Below are 24,369 nucleotides of genomic sequence, written 5' to 3' on the forward strand. Positions count from 1 at the left end.
TAAGCTCTCGCTGACAACGTCGTTGTCATTATTAGAAGCAACGATGAAACAAATGTAATGATTGTTTCGTTCATCGCATAGGCTATTTAATTTTAGCCGATTTTAATACAATTCAAATAATCAAATTGTGCTTAGACTCAGGGAATTATTTTCACCGGACATTAAGACCGGAGAGATTAAATATGTCAGACTTCAACAGATTTTGCCGGTCAAATACCGGTAATTACCGGCTAACGGAAACGCTGGACCATAGCCGATTAAATTAAGTCGGATCTGGCAGTGATGATTGACGGGGACACAACGTTCAGTTCAGCCATGCATTGGGTGAGTCGCCCAGTTAGGACGTTTTTCATTAAATACTGTCTACTTAAATTTCCCTCCGGGGATCAATAAAGTATCAACCTATCTATCTAATAATGAGACAATATGCAAATAAGATAATACTAATAATTGTCACGGTTCCCCGTATATGAAATGAAAGTGGCTTGCAACTTACTGCTGATAAAATCACTGTTTATTTCTCGTTTTGCATAGTATTACATTCCACTTCTATAAACAATCAAAGTCCTACCGTAAGAGCCTCATACGGGTCAATTAAACCTTTTTGATTAGTATTTCCTTCGAGCTAAGTTGAACTGAACATTTCACTGTCAAAAGCGCAAACTTAAAACAAGGTTGCGTCGCAACACGGTTTTCAAAATAAAGGTCACATATACAAATACCTCTCAATTCTTATAAAAAAAAGTCCCGGATATACATAAACATTAATTGGCATAGATCTCTATAAACGGCCCAACACATTGATCACTTTAGGCACACCCTGAAACCAGTAACATCACAAATATGAAGCGGGTAATTACCCATAAAAATAATAAACCTTACATGGGGTTATTTACAATAATAATAATTCATTTGATTTCTAAAGCACTTTTCATTGTGAAACAAAGGTATGCAGAGTTTCTTGTCCTCCTGATTAATGCAATGGTGTGTGTGTTGTGGTGATCTCATTCAAGGAGCACTACAAGTGTGCGCACACACACAGTTTGTTGTTTTTGTTCTACAGTATTAGTGATTTACACACTTTCTCAGTTGGTTCATTATAAAAGATACAAACCTGAAAACAAACGCACTTAAATGTTAAATAAAAGGACCACAGTAATGAGGCAGGAGGAACATATTTTTTTAATAATGGTAAAATAGTTATTAAAAAATGTGCCCCTAAAAATATGTTTTGCCCCTAAATTTCTCATTTAGGGGCAAGTGTGCCCCTAGTGAAAAAGCTTAGCGTACAGCCCTGTATATATGTATATTAAAAGACCATACCGGTCTGTATATTGCTACAGTATATATGTATATTAAAGAACCATACCGGTCTATATATTACTTATTAAAAGACCATACCGGTCTATATATTACTATATGTATATTAAAAGACCATACCGGTCTGTATATTGCAATATATGTATATTAAAGGACCATACTGTCTAATTTAGACATATCACCATTACTGGAGATCTCCCCTGTCTTTAACTAATGTCTTTAACCTACTTTACTAAAAGCAACACACATGGATGTAAAAAGGGGTGGGAAATACTTGAGTCGTTTGAGTATGTGACTCACCCTTGTGACAACCATTGGGTTGTATATTGTCTTGTCCCCAGCGTTACTGTATTCTCTGCTACAACAAGACATTTGAATCCCCATGTTGAACATTCACTTGTCAACTTCCTGGGTGCACTTGTTATTAACTCCCGGGGGCTCCTGATTGATGAGTGGATCCGAATGGCTTGTAGTAGTAGAAACAGGCCAGTCCCTCGGGACCTCAAAACACTACAAGATAAAGAATGGAGCTCATTCACAACTCTCCCGGCGCGGTGGCACAGTGGTTAGCACTGTTGCCTCACAGCGAGAAGGTCCTGGGTTCAAACCCCAGCAGGGGGTTTCCTCCGGGTACTCCAGTTTCCTCCCACACCATAAAAGACATGCATTCTAGCTAGGTTTTCTTCCTGCCATTGCCCTTGAGCAAGGTACTGGCATTACAACTGCTGATCCCTAATAAATAGTTAGTAGTAATAGGATGGGTAAAATGTAAAAAAGAAAAGAAACATTTATTTAGGTTAAATTAGGGCTGGGCGATATGGCCTAAAAATAAAATCCCTGATTATAATTTTTTTAATCCGATTTACGATTTTAATCGATTTTCTTCTCTTGAGAGCTAAAAAAAGAAAACATTGTTTTTATTTGACAAAAAAAGTATCAAACCAAGATGAATGTCCCTATTGGGATTGAAGTGCAAACCTAACTTTCACCAATCTTCACTTAATTTTTTTTTAATATATATATAAAAGGTTACTCTTGATCAAACAAAGATGAATGTCCCTATTGGGATTAATAGTGCAATAACTAGCTTTTTCACCATACTTCACTTAACATTCAAATGAATTTCCCTATTGGGATTAATAAAGTGCAAATCGAACTTTCACCAAACATCACTTTTTGTAAAATAAAAGGTGACTCTTAAAAAAAAAAAAAAAAAAATGTATCGATTTAAATTTTTCAAAATCATCCTAAATCATTCATTCGAATTAATCGATAATATCGATTAATCGCCCAGCCCTAGGTTAAATTAATAAAGGTTAAGAACACCATACAGTAGGTAGATTCCATTCTCTCACATCATACAGTAGGTCAGGGGTCACCAACCTTTTTGAAACAGAGCTACTTCAAGGGTACTGAGCCGTACGAAGAGCTACTTGTTTGATACTAACTTCCTGAATAACAAAAGTTGCACAGATCACCTTTTAAGTTTTAAGCCTACAAAGACTTTCTGGTGCAGTTTAAAGTCACCATCATACATTACCTTTGTGTGAGAATACAACATTTGACTTAAAAAAAACACCCACTGGAAAAAAAAACTTTATTTAGGTGTTTTGAACCTCCATGTGAAATATGGTTCAAATACACCTTTTCCTCAGTGAGTGACAGCCATTTATTTGTATATTGTTCTGAGTGTTTTTTTTGCAGACGTGAACCCCCCCCCCCCCCCCCCACACACACACACACACACACACAAAGGCTCCTCCATCATATAGCTCTCCTGCTTTTCTGTTGTCCCTCTCTGCATCATATCCAAATAGCATAGTTACACATGAATAAAATATTTCAAATCTTCATTACAGCTGCACAATAAATGATATAGTTGTCAGACCACTTCAAACCATAGCTTCAAACGCATCAAATCCTTCACTATGATCGTCATCATCACTGCCCCAGCATTTATATTTTCTGGATCATCCTCAACAAGTTCCAATGATTGTTGAACATTATACCTCTTTATCTTTTTGACACAAGGGACAAGCGCCTCTCTATCCTCCATTGCATGCAACCAGCGTGTGTCTGTCTGACGGCCCGATCTGCGGAGCGCACTGGACTATTGAGAAACGATAGGAATTTTCCATTGGTTCTCCCAGCCCATGTGACCATTTCTAGCATTTCCATTGGCTATAGTGACAGACAGATATTATGTTATGTAGATGGATACTGTGGATTAGATGCAGTCTGCATTCTAAGAGAAAATGACCAATCTAGATATTTCAAGATTCTATGCGACGGAGAGATACACTTTACATTTTGACGGAGAGAGAAATTTAAAGCAACACATTTTTTTTTTAAATGTAGCTCCATGGTTAGTACTATTTTTAGAACATGCCTTGAGTATGCCTCACATGGTCCCTGCGGGCAGATTCAACTCTAACACCATGCAGTAAGTAGATTCAACTCTCTAACACCATGCAGTAAGTAGATTCAACTCTCTAACACCATGCAGTAGGTAGATTCAACTCTCTAACACCATGCAGTAGGTAGATTAAATTCTCTAACATCATACAGTAAGTGGATTCAAAGTGAGGAGGTCAGCCCCTTTTCCACTGCATGGTACCTACTCTACTCTACTCAGCCTTTTCGGTTTTCCATTACCAAAATTTGCGGATGGTACCTGGTACCTGGGTACTTTTTTAGTACCTGCTTTCTAGAGGTTCCAAGCGGGTAGAAGTGATACCAAAAAAGTGACGTGAAACACTGCAGATCACTGATTGGTCAGAAGAGAAAAGCGTCACACGTTGGCGCGTCTGCACAAAAACAGAAACCTGCCATCTTTAATGCCTCGCGTAGGATTCATTATTTGTTTGCAGCAGGAACAAGTGCAATAAACAAAAAAGGATACATTCACTGTGTATTCTGCCTCATTTATTGATGAAACAAAACCAACATCAACACAATTTACCACCGAGCGGAGAGTTTAGTCTCACAAAAATATCGCTGATTTGTTAGCTTACGTGCTAATGTGATTGCGTTTTACCATTATAATAGTTAGCATTGTGGCTAGCGTACATAGCGTGCAAAGATCCAATATAACTCGCTATTGATTGTTTGTACTAGTAACGTTAATGCTAGTAGAATAGACACAACGTGAGGTAATCATCATCATCCATTTTAAACAGGTTATTACCTAATGCTAACGTTAGTAGAATAGACACGAGAGGTAACGTTAACGCTAGTAGAATAGACACGAGAGGTAATGCTAACGTTAGTAGAATAGACACGAGAGTAGGCCTGCCGCGATAAGCAATAAATCGATTAATTGCCGCGATAATTGAAATTAATGCAATGATTTTGACGGGCGCGATTAATTGCTATTTGCGCGTTTGTTTTAATGAGGCGGAACCAGTGCCCCTTGTCAGTCACTGTCCGTGTTGGGAGGCGGGCCGCTGGCTTTACTACAGAGCAGAGAGCACAGCACAGGAGCTCCGTGGGGCAACACCACATAGCTTAACTACATTTCTCAATAGTGTTGCTCCTTTTAACCAAGTAGCGTTATTCGTAGTGTAACGTTAGCGTTTTAACGTTAGTAGCTAACGTTAAAACTAACCTAAAGTTAGTTGTTCACCAACAATCTCAACATTTGTTTTATCATTAGCTCATGTCGATCTACTAGTAGCATCAGCAAGCTAACGTTAGCTGGCCCCAGTCCACTAGCAGCATGTCGATCTACCAGCAGCATCAGCAAGCTAACGTTAGCTGGCCCCAGCCCATTAGCAGCATGTCGAAGTAGTAGTAGCATCAGCAAGCTAACGTTAGCTGGCCCCAGTCCACCAGCAGCATGTCGATCTACCAGCAGCATCAGCAAGCTAGGATAATCACAACAATACTTCCGGTCCGCTTCAAAATAAAAGTCTAAAACACCGGAAAAGACGGAGCGGTGGGCTTCAAAATTAAAGTTTTGGGAAATAAATTTCCCAAAAAAAAATTCTCTAACCGGTCGCAATAATATCGCTTATCGCGATATTTTCGGGGGCAATTAATCGCCCAGCAAAATGTGTTATCGTGGCAGGCCTACACGAGAGGTAACGTTAACGCTAGTAGAATAGACACGAGAGGTAACGTTAACGTTAGTAGAATAGACACGAGAGGTAACATTAACGCTAGTAGAATAGACACGAGAGGTAACATTAACGTTAGCAGAATAGACACAGCGAGAGTCTGGTTAATGTTATTGATTGATTGATTGAAAACTGTGTTTTACTCTGGCTTGCTCCAAGCCCCTCACGGACATAGCTATGCTCACGGAGCTCTCATGCTGTACTCCAGCGGCCCCGCCTCCCCACACGGAGACAAACTGAGTACTACCTGCAGTGGAAAACGAACAAAGTACCAGGGCCCTCATTTATCAAAGTTGCGTACGCACAGATATGTGCTTAACCCGTGCGTACGACCATTTCTAAGCAAAGTGTGGGATTTATCAATTTGAACGTGAACTTGACTTTGTGCTTATATTACGCACAGCTCGGAGCATGCTTAGCTGACGCCCCGTGGTAGAAGATCGTTACTGCAGACGGAAGGCATATGAGCTCCTCAGTTCATGCATTAGTTTCAGCGCGGAAATACGCTTTCGTGCATTACTCCCGACACTGGCGCGTGTTCTGTATGAACCGTAATTCATTATAGTTCATTGTGAAATAGCGACAGTAGTGTAATTATAACGGGCTCATGCACGAACAGTACTAAATACCTATATGTCCCTATGCCATAAATGTCATGTATGTTGTGTATGTCATAAATGTCTATATGAATTGAAAATGGGGGACCCTGATGGAAACAAGACAAACGTCTTTCTCAGGTCTGCATCCCCTTAACAATTGTGTGTATTGAGCCGTACTGTATTGTACCCATTCTGCAATCTGTTAAATAAAGTTTTCATTCATTCATTCATTCATTCATTCATTCATTCATTCATTCATTCATTCAACAAGAGGTTGGCTTGCTTGTTTGGCACGGGGGGCAGACGCAGAACACCCACCTCCAAACGCCATTAAATATTGTTTCAAATAAAAAGCGACATACTATTATTTTGTGTCATGTTTCCAAATAAGATTGGCCACAACGGAATGCTTTCTACTTCAATTTGTTGGTTAGAATAGATTACCTCACTCCGTTGAAACTTCACTGAGCTCCTCACACAGACATGATAACAACAACAACAACAACAACAACAACAACAACAACAACAACAACAACAACAATAATAATAATAATAATAATAATAGCTTCATTTTATATAGCGCCTTTCAAGAGACCCATGCAAGGTCACTTTACATAGATAGGGGGGGGAAATAACAAAGTAATAAACATAGTGGACAGACTATGTAAATATGATGATGGGATTCAAGTTCGCGTTTTTATTGATCACATAGGCATGCTGTCAGAGTATGATGTCATAATCAAACATTCTAGAACATTTGTCGTCACAGATCATGTCATAATAGAACATAGGCTACATGGCATGGTCCATCGTGATATTGTAGACTGTTATTACTGTGCCACCCATTGTGACAACAGCCTTGTGAGCTCCCGCACACAAACATGATGGAATTCAAGTTCATGTTTGTATTGATCACATAGGCAGGCTACACATGGCGTATAGGCTACATCATACATGGCAGTGAGATTCATTGTTCTTGTATATGCTCTCGTATTATTGTTTATATAGGCTACCCAATACTGACATCAAAATAGATTGTATGCCTCTAGAAATCATATGCAGCAGGTAGAAAATTTACGGAAAATCCGTCGCGATTTGGAATAAAATTTAGGAGAACTTTAATCCCTGGGTATTAATCGAACAAAATGGAAAAAGGCAGTCATATTCCAGCACAGTCTTTATTAGTGTTTGCGCTGCCCAGGCAGCAATGGTTAATAGATATCATATCCGACATCACCGTACGTGTACACGTCTGTCAGCCTGTCACATATTTCTCCATAACACGCTTCCCTCGGCTTAATAAATTTTCCACATTTCATGGGGGTGTTCCATTACCGTATATGGTTAATCGGGGCGGTTTTGGTATGCAAATACGTGAAAGTGTGCACGAGCCTCAGCGTAGGAGCAAGGTGATATTTATCATGACAGGTGTGCGTAGGACCTGTGTACGCACGTGTGATAAATCCCGTTTTTTTTGTGCGTGCACACATTCTAAATTCTGTGCTTACGTGTGGAAATAGAACATTTTCTAAGAAAACTTGGTAAATGAGGGCCCAGGTACCTAAAGCGAGTAGAGTAGAGTAGGGTAGAGTCGAGTAGGTACTAGAGTTGGCAAAATAATAGAATTCAAGCATGCATGTGCGTGTGTGTAAATGGCTGCTTTTTTATATAGCGCTTTATCCAAAGTGCTTTACAATTTGTTACTTACATTTTACCCATTCACTCACACATTCACACACAGATGGTGGAGGCAACCATGCAAGGTGCCAACCAACCTGCTCATCAGGAGCAATTAGGGGTTAAGTATCTTGCTCAAGGACACATCGACACGCTGCCCGGGAGGAGCGGGAATCGAACGGGGAACCTCCGGATTGCCAGACGACTGCTCTACCTCCCGAGCCACTGTCGTGTGTGTGTGTGCGTGTGTTTGTGCGTGTGGGAAAGCACATGTGCCTAAGTGCATGTGAGCTTGCATATGTGTGTGAGCATGTACATACACAGATAAGAGCCTAACATTGTGTCCCCATCACGACCAATAAAGACGCCCATAAAAGGCACACATTCATCACCAGAGCTGAGGCCTGCAGCAATTCACATCAAAGTGTCTCGGTCGGGACAAAAGCCCCAGGGCAGACAAAAGACGCTATAAGTCCTGCTTCAGTGTCTCTGTGAAAGACTTATGTCTCTGAGACATCTGTGTCTGTTACACTGGTTCAGTGGTAAAGGGGAATATCACCCGTTTTAGGAATTCACACTCGTTCTTCCTGTGCCCCAGGACAGTTCAGTCAGTATGTTCTTCCTGTGCCCCAGGACAGTTCAGTTAGTATGTTCTTCCTGTGCCCCAGGACAGCTCAGTCAGTATGTTTTTCCTGTGCCCCAGGACAGTTCAGTCAGTATGTTCTTCCTGTGCCCCAGGACAGTTCAGTCAGTATGTTCTTCCTGTGCCCCAGGACAGTTCAGTCAGTATGTTCTTCCTGTGCCCCAGGACAATTCAGTCAGTGTGTTCTTCCTGTGTCCCAGGACAGTTCAGTCAGTATGTTCTTCCTGTGGCCCAGGACAGTTCAGTCATTATGTTCTTCCTGTGCCCCAGGACAGTTCAGTTAGAATTTCAGAAATCAGAGAGAAGAGTACACAGTAACTATAGTGTGCTATAGATAGCATTTTTATATAGAGTAATCTTTTCATTTTGTCTTCTTTTTTTATAATACATTCACAGAGCTTTTAGAAAGGTGTACAATAAAAGTATAAACAATTATTGATTAAAGATTTAGGTACTGTAGGTCCAAAATGAATGTTGTTTACATGTTGCAGGCATGTATCCCCTCCCTAGTTCCGGTTTCCCCACGTGGAATGCACCCGATTGGATTTAATGACATGCTGGTGCTCTAGTGCAACATCTAGTGGCTGAATGGTATCTATTGCACCTTTAACATGGATGGGATGTTCCGTAAACACTGCAAGAGCAACGGAAACGCGAAGATGGACTTTGTCATACAAGGTATTCAGCTTGTAGAGAAAAACAGGTGGAAATGTGAATATAAACACAAGGGAGCCATTAACTGGAAAAGCCTGTTGGAGACATTTAATTGAACCATCAACTATGAGAGGGCAGGGCAGCTAGGTGGTGCAGTGGGCAAGGCACTCACCACCAATGCTGGAGACGCTGGGTTCGCGTGTTCGAATCCAGCTCTCCACATTGTTTTCAGTTTGGCTGGTCGTCCGTACTAATACAATTGGCAGTATTGGAGGGTGGGAAAGCTGATGGGTGGGTCCTGAGCGTTGTAAACAGAAAAATACTCCTACAGTTCGGTCTGGGCGCCTGCTCAGCAAAGGAAGGATTTGGAGGGAGGTAGTGTGACCTTCCACACGTTACACTCTCCCAGTGAGAATCTACGCTGCCAGGCTGGCTGCCGGCTGGCTGCGCATGTGTCGGAGGATAGGATGAGTCTCCGGCCTCCCGGACCAACAGTAGGGGGGGTGCGCAACAACCAGGAAGGGAGTTGGGAATTGGCATAACGACTAACAGTGGGATGGGAGAAAAAATCTGAAAAAGAGGAGGAAAAAATAAAAAAAGATATAAAAAAATAATAAAAAAAAATTTAAACTATGAGAGGGCAGCATGGTAATGGGAAGTGTGGTATCAAACGGAAACTGGAATATTCTTGTTCCCAAAAAGCTTAGAATGCCTCCGATTCTGATCCACACACCGAGAACGTATGGAATGGAATGAACAGATTCTATACGACAGGTCATAGATGCAGGCCGTACCAAGAACTACTGTATGTCTTTGCAACTGTGCGCCAAGAATACTAATGAAGTTCAGTCTGTACTTTACTATGACTTGTCTAGTTCCACACCTCATTTGTGATGTTCAGAATCTCTCCTTCTACCCGGTCGCTTTTCATTTGGGTGCAATCTATCATCTCTGTTGTCTCTGAGGAGCCGGCTGCCAACAGGGTACCGAGCAAAACACAGCAGAGGTCCCCGGAGAGACCGTTTTATAGGACACAACATCATTTACACCCCATCAAAAGGCGATACACAGCTCCCTGACCCCCGTACGCAGAGTGTGGTGGAGAAAGGAACATGCTCTCCTGGATTTTCCTTGTCAAACTAATCATTAGATTAAAAGTCATGAGAAAGAAAAGTGCCCTCAACCCCTTCTTTAATTAATGTTCCAGAATCCTTTTGTCCAATAACAGATGATCAGGAGCAATACAAATAGTTGTGAACCTGTTTTTCATGACATTGGTATCTGCGTTTTCCAGTTTGGCTCAGCAACACAGATGCTTGGTAGTACCCTAAACTTACTTTGCCACTGGGCTTGGTGATTGATGGCCCAATGGCTAGGCTCTGCCCATATTTGGGCATCCACTTTCAGGCGCACCTGCCGCTAGAAGGCCATCAAGACCAGCTAGCCAATCACGACGCGATGCACATGTTGAGGAGAGTGAGCAAATAGGGGCCAAGGACTTGCAATAAGGGGTTAAAAAACAAAACAGTTGTTGCTCTTGTTCAGCAGCTGGTACAGGCGAATCTGGATCAACAGGCCAGGCATGAATACAAGAGCAGAGGAAACAGACATCATCGATACAAGCAGAGATCCAGAGGCTGGCCTCTAGCAGGCGTGAGGAAGGACACGCAGAGACTCTGCCTAACCCCGGACAGTTCATCCCCAAACTGACAGAGCATGAGGATGTACTGTAGAAGCCTATCTCCAAGCCTTTGAGTGAACCGCCAACTGAGAGGGCTGGCCAGAGGAGAACTGGGGGGGGGGGACGGGGGGACGACGACACTACTGGCCCCCTTCCTTTCAGGTAATGCGCAAAAAGCCTACCAGGACCTGCCACTGGAGCAAGCAGACAACTATAACAGGCTAAAACAGGAGATTTTGAGCCGCTATGGCCAATTGGCCATAGTCTACAGTTCTGTGCGCAATGCTTCCATGACTGGGCATATGAGCTCCAGGCCTCCTCGTGCGACTTAGTCAGAGTAAGCTGAGCCTGGTTAATAACTGACCCTGGAGGGCCCACTATCTTGGAAAGAATTGTTATGGACCGCTTCGTTAGAGCCCTCCCGTATGACACAAAGAAACATGCGAGTCAGGCGGATCCCCGCTCCGTGGAGCAGTTGGTTAACATTGTGGAGTAGGGGTGGGGAAAAAAATCGATACATAGTAGTATCGCGATACTTTGCGTGGCGATACTGTATCGATATTTAATTATTCATAAAAAATAAATAAAAGATTTGAATTTTTTTTTGTATAAGGAAGTTGCATTGTTCATTTCAATACCTGTAATAGTACAGTAGTCCACACACACATGTGCATTCAGTTAAGTTGGAATATGACTAATACAAACAGTTCAGTTTGTCAGGTACATGCAACACAGATTACAGTGTTTACATCTGTCTGCTTGAGAAAATACCATGTTCTGCAATAGAAATGATTGAAGTGAGATGAACAGACTGAACTTTATTTTATTAGATAAAACATGTTGACAAAGTTTTACTTTGCAATTGAAAAAAGGTAATAAAAAAACGTTGAGAAAAAAAAAATACTCAGCGTATCGCAATATATTTAGTATCGCGATACTATCGTATCGTGACGCAAGTTTCGCGATAGTATCGTATCGTGAGGTCTCTGGCGATTCCCACCCCTATTGTGGAGGCACACCAAATTACGAGCCAAGCCCAAGGGGACAGGTAGAGGGCACAGACCCGAACTACCCCCGGAGAAGGCCATTGTTTGACCGGGACCAAGGCGCTGTTATGACTGTGGCGATTCCATTCTCAATTTATGCTTTATGTCTCGAGTCATAAAGGAAATGTGCAAGCTCATGAAAGTGGAACAGCTGAGAACCTCCATCTACCATCCACAGACTGATAAGTTATGCGAACTTTTTAACTCAACGCTAAAAAGCATGCTGAGAAAAGTGATGGAAAAGGATGGGAAGAATTGGGATCTGTTGTTGCCCTTTCTTTTTTTTTTTTAATCTTTTTCCCCCTCCATTTTCCTCCGATTTTCTCCCATCCCAATGTTAGTCGTATGCCAATTCCCAATCCCCTTCCTGGTCGCTGCGCACTTACCCCCCACAGTCAGATCATCTGGGAGAGTGGAGGCTATCACGTGCTTCCTCCGACACACGTCCAGCCAATCAACCGCTTCTTTTCACCTGGCAGCGCAGATCCTCCCTGAGAGGGCGTAGCATGTGGAAGGATCACACTATCCCACTCAGGTCCTATCCGCACTTAGCAGGCGCCCCAACCGAACTGTAGGAGTCGCTGTTTACAACGACCCGGACCCACCCCGCCAGCTTCTCCCACCCTCTAATACTAATAATATTAGTGTGAACGGCCAGACAAGCTGGTGACAACCCCGCTCACAGCTCCGGGGTTGGTGACGAACGCAATCTCCGCTACACCACCTAACCGCCCCAGTTGTTGCCCTTTCTGATGTTCTCTGTGTGTGAGGTCCCACAGGCTTCCACTGGCTTCTCTCCGTTTGAGCTGGGTATGCATGCAAGCCGCGGGGTCTCCTGGACATCGCAAAATAGATTTGGGAGGAGCAGCAATCACCCCACCGGTCTCTCATAGAGCATGTGCAGGTGATGAGGGACAGAATGAACGCAATCTGGCCGGTGGTAAGAAAGCATATGCAACAGGCACAAGGTGCCCAGAAGCGCATTTATGATCGGGGCGCACATGTTACTTGTCCTTTCAGACAAGTTATGTTTTTGTAGGTTTTTATAGATTTTTGACCATAGGAAGCCTATACAGCCATAACATGTTAACATATTAAAGAAATGGCATGCCCGGGATGTGTTGCCCCCCCCCCCCCCCCCCCCCCCCCCTGTGGCCCAGCAGGAAACGGAGTTACTCGATGTCCCCATCGGAGAACAACGGTCCAAATATGAATTCGGGAAAGCACAGATAATGAGATGGACACTAATATCTTTATTACACCGATATTCATATTATTATTCAGGATTTATTTTTTTATGTTATGAGCTCCATTGACGCAGCCTAGGCGCAACATCTGTTAGCCGTCAAAAACAACCCATCGGGACTGCCGTCAAAACTACCTTTAGGACCCGTGGACTGCCCTGTCTCTTCGTTTGGACCCACAGAAATATTAGTAATCACATTTTTAAAGTTGTGCGTCAAATGAGAAAGGCGTTTTCTTGAGGTTTCTCTCGTATCTCTGCTGCTCAATGACGAGCAAGGTCTTCCCTACATCTTCAAAAGCCTAGAAAGCTTGTCTTAAACCGTCATCATGAGTTATGCGTGTAGGGCTGTCTTAAATACTTCGAAGCTTCGTTCGATGGGCATGGGATTCGAATATGAAAATAAAATTTGATTATGTAAAGAAAAAAAAAGAAAAATAAAAATCATAATATGATTTTTTTTCTTTTTGCAAAATCAACTCTGCCTCTCTTTGTTAATTACAACAAGCAATGCTGTTTGTTATTTAAGATGAAGTCGGACTCGGCACTGACAGATTTGTGTTCATTGTGCTGCTTTTATAAAGCCTCAAATGACAGCTTACAATATTTCATGGAAGCAAAGTGTTTAGTTTGTCTAAGATTTAAAAAGGTTTAAACTTTACAGCACTGACAAAGTTGAACAAAGTGCTGTACAAGTCCCACAACATAAAAGTAAAAAAATAATAATTTAAAGTAATCTTTTTTTAAATATTTTTAAAATTTCGAAGCTTCGAATTAAAATCGAATCTCGGCCCCGAAGCTTCGAATTCCAAAAAAATATCGAAGGACAGCCCTATAAATATCGAAGGTCAGCCCATTATGCGTGTATTATATTTATTGCGTGCGCACCTATTTCAGAACCAACCCGAGATGCACAGCATGCTTTCTGCCTCTCATCTCCGTTACTACACTAAGAGCAGCCTTTACTTACGCCAATTCCAGGAATATGATTTATAGATATCATTTATCTTTTCAAAAGTTGTCCTGGTATTACAAATGCAGTTACTGGTAAACAGAGATAATTAATAAAAACGTTTGATCTCAAGACACGCATCATTCCAAATATTATAATAAGATATTTCCAATTCTCCAAATCAAGAAGAAAACTAATGACTATAAGTATAATTTGAAGGAGGACATGATGGTCATGTCAGTTTCACTATCAGACACGGAAAACTATGTTATGGAACCTGGGCGGCATCTGCTCGTGGAAAATAGCCCAGAAATGTCATATTTATCATTCTTTTGTAAAGAATGTGTAAACGAGACGTAAGCATTTTTTTTTAAGATTAGTTTCTGACGCTCATAAGTATCATGCTTAAACCTTTTCTGCTCTATAAAGCTGTTTTCAGAACATCACACAAATATTAGATTAAACTTTATTGTCAGAGAACAACAAAATCTTGGGCAGCCTCTATAGGCTGCGTAAAAAGAAGACACCTGATTTAGCAGGTGAGGGAAGGTGGGGTGTGCACAAAGGGCTGCTGTTCTACACTCTTAACAAAAAGGGTGCTAAATAGCACTAAAATAGGCAAAACACTTTAGTGCAGGGGTCTCAAACTCGCGGCCCGCAGGATGATATTTTGCGGCCCCCTACTTGACATCAAAGTTTAGTGTTAGTGCGGGTTAGAAGTTTTATTTATTTGATCACTTGTAGGCTATCATAGCACAGGCTCATGACAGCAACGTTACGTTAGTGACTTGGTTGAAACGTGATTCCGGAGTGATATCAAGTAAAGTGGAAGGCAAATGCATCCTCGCTATCTCCTCTGCGAGCAGTGCTCTGTCCGGCTGCACTGCCACTGTCTGTCTGTGTACGGGTCTGGTCCAATCACATTCAGCGTCCCGTCAGAGTTTCTCCCCCCCACCCACAGTCTGCGAATCAGAGGCAGAGTAGGGCGGGTCTTCACGGAATGCGTGTCGTCTCTTTCAGTCCGAGTCAGAGCAGAGAGTTGACAGCGCATCTACAGTAGCCTCGCTCCCAGTTTTTGTTAAACGGAGTGCGTTGCGGTGGCGATTGAATGGAACTCGGTTGACTCAGATCATCTTTAGCCTCGTAGGCATATTTATTTCTCAGGCGGGGCGAAATGCAGTCGTGGTGCCGCTATATATATATCAACTATATATATCAACAACAATCAATAACAAATAATAGACCGGAACAGGAATGCGAAGGAGACGTCAGTGACGTCACGTACTGGACATACTACATCGCCCTCTGTAGAACACAAATGAGTAAGGGCGCACATAATAATACATTTAACAGTTTTATCTCCGTGAGATAAATGTAGCTAGTTTCACCAGCAGGCAGGCAGCAGAAAAATATGGGATCTTCAAAGATGGCCAGTAAAAGAAAAGTCGACTGCAATTCAAAGGTGAATGGACTGAAAAATATGCATTCATCCTGAGTCCAGCACCAAACCAATGTGACTAGTAATATGCCAAGAAACGGTAGCTCTTGTGAAGAGTGGTCATTTGAAACGCCACTACGAAACAAAACAGTTATTTTGATTCAACCTTCCCTCAAAATTCAGTGCTAAGAACCACACAAATAAATGGAATGAAATCATCATATCAAGCTGTAAGCAGAATTATTGTTAAATCTATGTCACAATGAGAAAAAGCGACCATGGGTGGCATGGGTGTTGGCTAAACACAAGAAGCCATTCTCTCGCTCTGATGCATACATAATAAAATAATGTATGACTGAAGTGGTGGAGACCATGTTTGAAGGCAAAAAAAAGCAAATCCCCCTCAGATCGCACAGCAACCAGAATAACTGAAATACTGGCTGGTGATTTGATTAAACAGCTTTGTGATAGAATAAAAAAAAGATGCACAGTGCATTTCCATAGCTGTATGTGGATGAGTCCACTGACACCACTGAGAAGCCTATGTTCTGAAGAACCGTTCATGTTCTGAAGAACCGTTCATGTTCTGAAATGTTATTGCCAATGCTAAATATTGAGAAGATTGGATCAGTTGTACTTTTTTTTTTGAATACTTGAAACTCTTTTTTTGTGGAATATTTGATGCGGCCCAGCCTCACCCAGACTCTACCTCCAGCGGCCCCCAGGTAAATTGAGTTTGAGACCCCTGCTTTAGTGTATACTATTACTGTTATGTAATACTGTTTATAAAAATAAATTTCATATTTCTGATTGTTCAATGTCCTCCAGTTAAAGGGGTCAACTTTCAGTTCATAAAACTTAATTTAGTTAAAAATAAGAATAAAGAGAGAGAGAGAAAGTACAGATGACATTATATGTCAATATTAAATCAATGTGATGCTTTGAAGGCACAACAATTGCATTTCCAATGAATATTGAAACTAGACGTTTGAAAGATGTTCCAGATTTAACGTGACTTCCTTTAATCTAATGTTAATTTGTAAATGTTATTACATCTGTTCCCATCTTATAATAATTTTTTTGGGAGGGGGAAATATATATAAAAATTATTTTCTTTCTAAATAATAATAAGCTGGTATAAACCACGGCCATTTCAAAATCCGAATACAGATACAGATAATTATGTTGGTTGAACAGATACAGATACAGATAATGACGTCTCTGCACACCCCTAGTTGGTAGTACCCTAAACTCACCAATGGCTTGGTAGTATCCTAAACTCACCAATGGCTTGGTAGTACCCTAAACTTACCGACGGCTTGGTAGTACCCTAAACTTACCGACGGCTTGGTAGTACCCTAAACTCACCAATGGCTTGGTAGTACCCTAAACTTACTCTGCCAACGTAGTACCTTAAAACTCACCAATGACTTGGTAGTACCCTAAACTTACAGATGGCTTGGTAGTACCCTAAACTTACAGACAGCTTGGTAGTACCATAACTTACCGATGGCTTGGGCGAGGGCGATGACCACTTCCTGGCACGTGGTGAACTCTGTGACCCCACACACAATCCGCTGAACCCCGTCCACCCACACTTTGAGCTCCATGGCCTTCATCCAGGACACCTCACTCCTCCGGCCCGCAAGGGGGCGCTAATGTTATTCTCTTGACCATCCTAGAGCAAAGACAGAAAAGAGACAAAGAGAATACATTAGATAAATACGTGTAGTTCTACACGTACGGTAACTTATTCCATGACTATAGTGACAGCTGACCAGAAAGTTTCAGAATGCAAGTAGAGATGAAGCCACTAGCTTCTCAGTCCCCTGACTGGTACATACATCTTGGAAGTAGCCACAAAAATATGAACATTATGACATCATTATAAACCATCTGACTGGTACATACATCATAAGTAGTCACAAAAATATGAACATTATGACATCATTATAAATCATCTGACTGGTACATACATCATAGAAGTAGTCACAAAAATATGAACATTATGACATCATTATAAAACATCTAACTGGTACAAACATCGTAGAAGTAGCCACAAAAATAAATAACATTATGACATCATTATAAAACATTTTACAGACATCATGACTACACCACAAGTGTTAACAGAACAAATATTTTGCAGTGGGCTAACAACACTACTGTACTGTAAGTACAGGAGAGTTTAAATATCGACCGCAACTTCAGGTCTTTAGCAGCAGTTTAGTACATTGATCACATACTGTCAGAGAAGCGTTTTGCTGCAGTGTCTCCCCTCTAAAATGTTTCTCGTCTGACTCTGCCAGCTCTCCCCTGGTCTCGTGCTCACAGCACCAGAGTCATTTCAAACTGCTGACACAAGCACCTCGACAGCAGGGCAGTCATTACCAACCTGGCAACGCAATGACAGCGGGCCAACGCAACAGCACAGAGCAGAACTGTGCGAGAGCAGATGCCTAATGTTCAGGCTTTCAGCTCCCCTATTGGGCAGAGCCATCCTTCCCCCTGATTGGCCCATAAGCAATGTTCTGGTCCGTGACTTCAGTTTCTGCCCGAGATCTCCCCGAACCATTTAGAACCGTGCCATCTTGACCACAGCTACAATGGATGTCCCATTACCCCTGCTGTATTACCACAGGTCTCCCCCCAGAGACCTTCTGCTACCAAGATGACACACCGCCCCGCTCCTCTGGAGGCATTTGGGCGAGGCGAGGCCTGCGCCAGGCAGGGGGAGCTGAGTGATCTGTAAAGCTTGGCAGTTACTGCAGAACCCCCCATTAAAGCCCAGTAAATGGGAGCAGTCCAATCTGTTAGGACCCAGTGGGATGGAGGGAGAGGTGAAAAAGAGGTGTGGGTCGATGGAAAGAAGAGAATAAAAGACAGAATGAGGGTCAAAACAACAGGGAGAGGTGGATGAAGAGAGGGAGAGAGTGTGGGATGAAAGGGAGAGGGCAGAGGGAGAGAGAGAGGGCAGACAGTAGACCCAGACACAGCTGGTCGAGGCAGGGAGACAAAGAGGCAGGTTAGTGAAGAGAAGCGTCTCTGTGTGGCAGAAAAAACATGGGATTCTATAGCATCCGACATTGCTCGCTGTACAGAACAGGACTACGGGGAGCAAATGTTTCCCAATCGGATAGAATTTCAACACATCTAACCTTTACATACTGTATAACCCTCACATGACATTACATTTAGCCATCACGTCAGCAGGAGGGGTACGTCTCTGGCAGCTAAGGGTCAGTGGTATAGTTTATCAAACAGTGTCAAACTTGATTGCTACACTCTCTGAGTGCATAGTAGTATAGACATATTAGGATAGTAAACTTCACATTCTAATGTTGATGTCACAATAGCAATCTGGCAACTGAAAGCTATGGGGAGTTTTAGAATTCTTAAGATAGAAGAAAAAACACTCCAAAAAACGTACACCAGAAAGAGTTAAATTCTTCACACAATCCAAAATGAAATAAACTACGGTAATTATATTTATCTTTTTATAGTTAACATGATAGACGGAATACTTGTTTATTTAATGTATTTGTCCATGTCTTCTGAGAAATCAGGGAACAAAACCTGTTGTCCTTGTAAGATTCTCTCCTCGTCTTGTTTTCAACATCTGTCTTAAGTTATATGTAACTGAAACCACTCCTCAGTCCACAGTCTCTGTCCACTGCAAAACAAGTTGGATTGCAAGTAGTGATACACTGAGAACGATACTGGTATGTGATATGAGTCTGATACCAGGCTAAAACACTGATACTGGTACAGTATGTGATATGGGTCTGATACCAGATTAAAATACTGATATGGGTCTGATACCAGGCTAAAACACTGATACTGGTCTGGGATATGGGTCTGATACCAGGCTAAAACACTGATACTGGTCTGGGATATGGGTCTGATACCAGGCTAAAGCACTGATATTAGTATATGATATGAGTCTGATACCAGGCGAACATATGGCATCAGTATCAGAGAACTTCCTCGATAGTAAAATTGATACCAAGAAACATGCAACATGACTGAAATCAAAGCAAAATTACTTGATTTTCTGCACTTTTAAACACATAGAAGCAGGATAGAATTTCTCCATTAGAGAAACATGATATTTTATCTCATAAATCTTTGTCCAATGACCCCAAATGGATGGAAGTCTATACTGATCAGTAAAAGCCATGGATCGGATCGAACAATACTTAAAGGAACACGCCAACATTTTGGGAAATTAGCTTATCGTCTTCTCCAGAGAGAGACAAGAAGATACCGGTTTCCTCTGTGCGTTCAGTAGAAAGCTATGCACAATGAATGGAAGCGCACATGACCAGTTAGCCTTCGGGAGAGGTGTTAGTTGGACAATGCCTAGGCTAACCGGTCATGTCCGTTTCCATTCATTGTGCTAAGCTAGGCTAACATGCAGCCAGATAGCTTTCTACTGAAACTGAAACACCCTTGGAAACACCCTTGGAAACTGGTATCTATCTTCTTGTCTCTCTCTGGAGAAGACGGTAAGCATTTCCCAAAATGTTGCTGTGTTCCTTTAAAGCTTGTTAGGACTCGGGACTTCCGGTATGCCAGCAGAGGGCACAGACGCATAAGAAGCCGAGCTCCCGGGCGAAGTGAATTTCAAACACTTAAGAATTCAAAGAAAACATTCAACCAAGACAGAAAGGTAGATGAGTGGGAGAAAGAAAGGGAAGGACAGAAAAAAAAAAAGGAAAAAAACATTCAATAATTCGGAAAACGAGATGACAAAAGGAACCGACACCGAAGCTAACGCTCCCGCTAGCTTAAACAACCAGAAGCAGGCCGCCAGCGTGCAGTCAGGACATGAGCCGAGCATGGTCCAGGTGGGCATAGTTGAAGCGATAAAATAACTGAAAACCGACTTAAAAGAAGAGCTCAGGAGAGTTAGCAAAGACATAAAGGATAAGCTCGATACTATCGCATCTGAGATACAGAGCCTAAATCAACGAGTGGAGGAGGGGGAGAGCCGAGTGGAGAAAATGGAGGACTGGATAACGGAGGTCTCAGACGCACTCAGAGCGAGTCTAGAGCAACACCGAGTCGCACAATACAGGTTAGTTGACCTGGAATCCAGGGCGAGGAAGAACAACATCCGCATATTCGGGATGGAAGAGGGAAAAGAGGGGGACTCGGTTCCAAAGTTTATCGAACAGTTTCTCAAAAACGAGTTATTGCTCCCACCGGACATAGAATTCAAGCTGCAAGGAGCCCACCGTGCACAGGCCACGAGACCAGCAGAAGGCGCCACGCCGAGACACATTATCGTTATCTTCCAGGAATACCTGACCAAGGAGCTGGTGTTGAGAGAAGCATGGAAGAAGGGAAAGATACAAATGGGCAACAAGACAATCTATTTCAACCATGACTATGCAACTGAAATTGTAAAGAAACGGAGGGAGTACAACTGTATAAAAAAAGCACTAAAGCGCTTCCAGACTCCACACTCCAGCATGAGGATCCATTGGGACACCGGAGTCAAGACCTACACGAGCGCAACCGAGGCACACAGCGAGCTGAAGAGGCGAGGCATTACGGTGGAAGAAATGGAAGGGGAAAAGGAGAGATGGAGGAGAGGGAACGCTGAGGCGAGGAAAGCGGGACCAGACACCGGCACCAGCACCAGGCAGGCAGAGGGGTCGAGTAGCAGCACTGAGGGCGAGAGAGAGGCACAGCGAATACATGAATCGTAAATAACAATGAGTAGAATTCTTCGGACCGGCCATGATGGCCGTGGTAATGTTCAAATAAGCGCCCGGGAGGAGCGAGGTATTTTTTATTAGCATACGTTTTCTTTAGTGGTTAACGTTGGATTTAAGGGATGGAGGGGTTTCAGTTGGTCACCTTGTCTCACACCCTTAGCGAAGGGCCCTCTCCCTACGAGGGGCTCTCCCTCGCACTTACAGATGGGATAAATACCGAAGAGGAGTGGGTGTTCCACCCTCGTTTGTAGGTCACTATGTGTGCTAAATGTTATATGTTTAATGTCGGGAGAAAATGTATGGTAAAGGGAGCCGCTAATGTATGCAAGAACTGGAAAATTAATGTTGGGAAACCATAACTTGAAAATGGCGTCTTTAAACGTCAACAGTCTTAGTAGAATTATGACAAAAATCAAAAGAGAGAAGACACAAGTGATCTTCCTACAAGAAACACACATGTCAAAAATAGAACATGAAAAGTTAAAAAGTTTGGATATCGAAATAAATGTTTTAGTTCTTGCAAGAATAATAGGAAGAGGGGACTGGCAACCCTGATTTCAAACTCTCAATTTTGAACTGATAAAGGAGAAAAAAGACAGAGAAGGGAGGTACTCGATAGTTAAATGTAAAATAGACAATGTAATGATAACCCTAGTGAACACATACACTCCTCCAGAGAACGACAGAAGATTTTTCAAACTCTTATTTGACACAATAGCCTCAGAGGCGGAAGGGATGCTGATATGTGCAGGGGACAGGAATACTATACTGAACTATTCACTAGACACAACAAGTAAATCCAGGCACAACTCTCAGAGATCAAAGGACTTAAATATTTTGATCAAGGAAACGGGGATGATGGAGATATGGAGAAGCTTAAACGCAGGAGAAAGGGATTATACTCATTACTCTGCAACACACAAGGTACACTCTAGGCTAGACTTCTTTTTAATAGATAAAAGAGAGAGACACAGGGTGGTGAGTTGCACGATAGGAACGGCAGATATCTCAGACCATAATATGATATATCTGACCATACACTTGAACAACAGACAACGAGACACACTCTGGAGGCTGAACTTGGGGATTCTGAATGGGAAGGACCTTGTGAATCAGATCAGGAAGGAGATAACCGAATCTATTAAAAATAATGTGGACAGCCGAGTGAAACGAACCATCCTATGGGACACAATCAAGGCAATTATGAGGGGATACCTAATCTCAAAAACTGCACACTTGAATAAATATAGGCAAATGAAATATGTCCAATTACAGAGAGACCTGAGAAAACTCGAGCACCATGTGCAGGGAGGGGAGGGGGGGGGGGTAACAGGGAACAGATGAAGGGTACACAAAACAAACCTTCTATGAATCAAGCCCAAGGGCAACCAAGATCTTAGCAAAACGACTCAGGGCCCAACAGAGTAGACACTTTATCCACAAGATTAGGGAACCCCATCAGAAGCGACTTATGAAACGGAAGAAATTCAACGTATTGTAACGTTCGAGGTTCCAACGTTATAGACGACTCTCGAGGCAGATTGGTAGTTCTCAGTGCACGTCTTTATTCACAGTTCTCCATTACAGGTTGCAGTATCAGGCTGGAGTTACACCTAGGGTGTTTTCGTTTCGTTTTTCAGATGAGTTTCGCTTTTCCAGGTGGCAACGTAGTGGCAGCAGAGTTAGACATTCGTTTTGCCTCCTGAGCACAGTGATGTAGTACAATGCCAAAGCAGTAGATGGCAGTAGGTGGCGAACATGAAGGCAATTTTCAACCAATCAGAACTTGAATGTGCCAATACACTTCCTGCAAAGAAAATGTCAACAAGCCGCCATCTTTAAATGCCTATGCAGCACTTATTTTTCAGCAAAGTGTAATAAAAGTGCAATAAACAAAACGGATACATTCACTGTGTGTTCTGCCTCTCATTTGTTGATGAAACAAAACTAACATCAACACAAGTGACCACCAAGAGCGGATAGTTTAGTCTCAAAAAAGATCGGCGATGTTGTTAGCTACATTGTTAGCTACATGCTAACGTGAATGGAATATGCCAGTATAACAGTATAGCATTGTGGCTAGCAGCTAACGCTAGCTCACGTTAACCAGCCAGCACCAAACTGATGATATCGGGAGCTATCAGTAGCTAGATAACATTAGAGACAACGCCTCATGTATTAAACAAAAGTGAATAGATGACTGGGCCATTTTGTTAATGCTTGTTAAGATTGAAAGAGGAGCTTGAGCTAACAGGGTCTGATAGCTTTTGTTTTTGATCCACTTTTTCTCCCATTTTTCTATATTTTCTCCCATCCCAATTTCGTATCATCCAATTCAACCCTCCCCTGTCACGGACGCTGTTTCTTGCCTCCCACAAGCCGGCTGCAATGTGGACTAAGTCATACATAGCACAAGTCCCCTCCGGTACTTGAGGTAACAGCAGTCGCATCTTTTCACCTGTGCAGCTCGATCTCTCAGTGGCGAGGAGTAACGCGTGGGAGGCTCACGCTGCCCCCGACACTTCCTGATTCTACTGCGCAGGCGCACCAACCGACCTGTAGGAGTCGCTGTCCACAACGCCCGATCCCAGTTTCCCTCCCCGTAATACGGCCAATGTGTACTGTATTACTGTGGACGACCAGCTAAACTGAAAGCAAATGTGGAGCGCTGGGCTCGAACTGACGAGCCCAGCGTCTCCAGCATTTCGTGGCGAGTGCCTTGCCCACTACACCACGTAGCCGCCCAACAGGGTCTGATAGCTAACGCTAGCTCACGTTAGCCAGCTGCTCATGCAATCGGTAATGCTAGCAGAATGAATGGATGTAAACTTTATTTAACATATTACATAATGGGTAAAATACAATACGGCTCAATACAAACAATTGTTAAGGGAATGCAGACTGTTGTAGCTTGGACTGGGGTCCTTATAACAATAACTTGACAACACATGGTAGCTGCAGGCAGCTATTTGGGACAGCTCTGTTGTCACCGGAAGGGCACGCAGATGGTATCTACTGCGCATGGGCGTTGAGCAACAACGGCTCCGCGCAGATTACACGACACGTTGTCGGCGAGTTTTTGGCGTTATTCCAAAACGGAAACACAATTTAGCGTTTTCAGTAGGGCCAAAACGTTTCCTGCCAAAACGGCATTTCTATCTAATAGGGACAGCAAACGTATTAAAAAAACGACCACAAAAACACTAGTCTAACCATGGCCTCAGACTCATTGCTACCATTTCCCATGCCCAGAGAGAGAGTGCACGCTGGGT

General features: G+C 42.6%; 1 protein-coding gene across 2 annotated transcripts in view; it reads right to left on the minus strand.

Moving 5' to 3' along the window:
• Nucleotides 1-24,369, minus strand: part of rassf8b (Ras association domain family member 8b) — a 75,527-nt gene that overhangs the window by 31,446 nt on the left and 19,712 nt on the right. For both annotated transcript variants that reach the window (XM_084330362.1, XM_084330363.1), the window contains exon 2: nucleotides 16,879-17,049. In XM_084330362.1, the coding sequence (XP_084186488.1) occupies nucleotides 16,879-16,990 (112 nt within the window). In that variant the 5' untranslated portion in view covers nucleotides 16,991-17,049. The remainder of the gene's footprint in view (nucleotides 1-16,878; nucleotides 17,050-24,369) is intronic.

This window comes from Notolepis coatsorum, assembly GCF_963971535.1.
Source record: "Notolepis coatsorum genome assembly, chromosome: 15".
NCBI lineage: Eukaryota > Metazoa > Chordata > Actinopteri > Aulopiformes > Paralepididae > Notolepis > Notolepis coatsorum.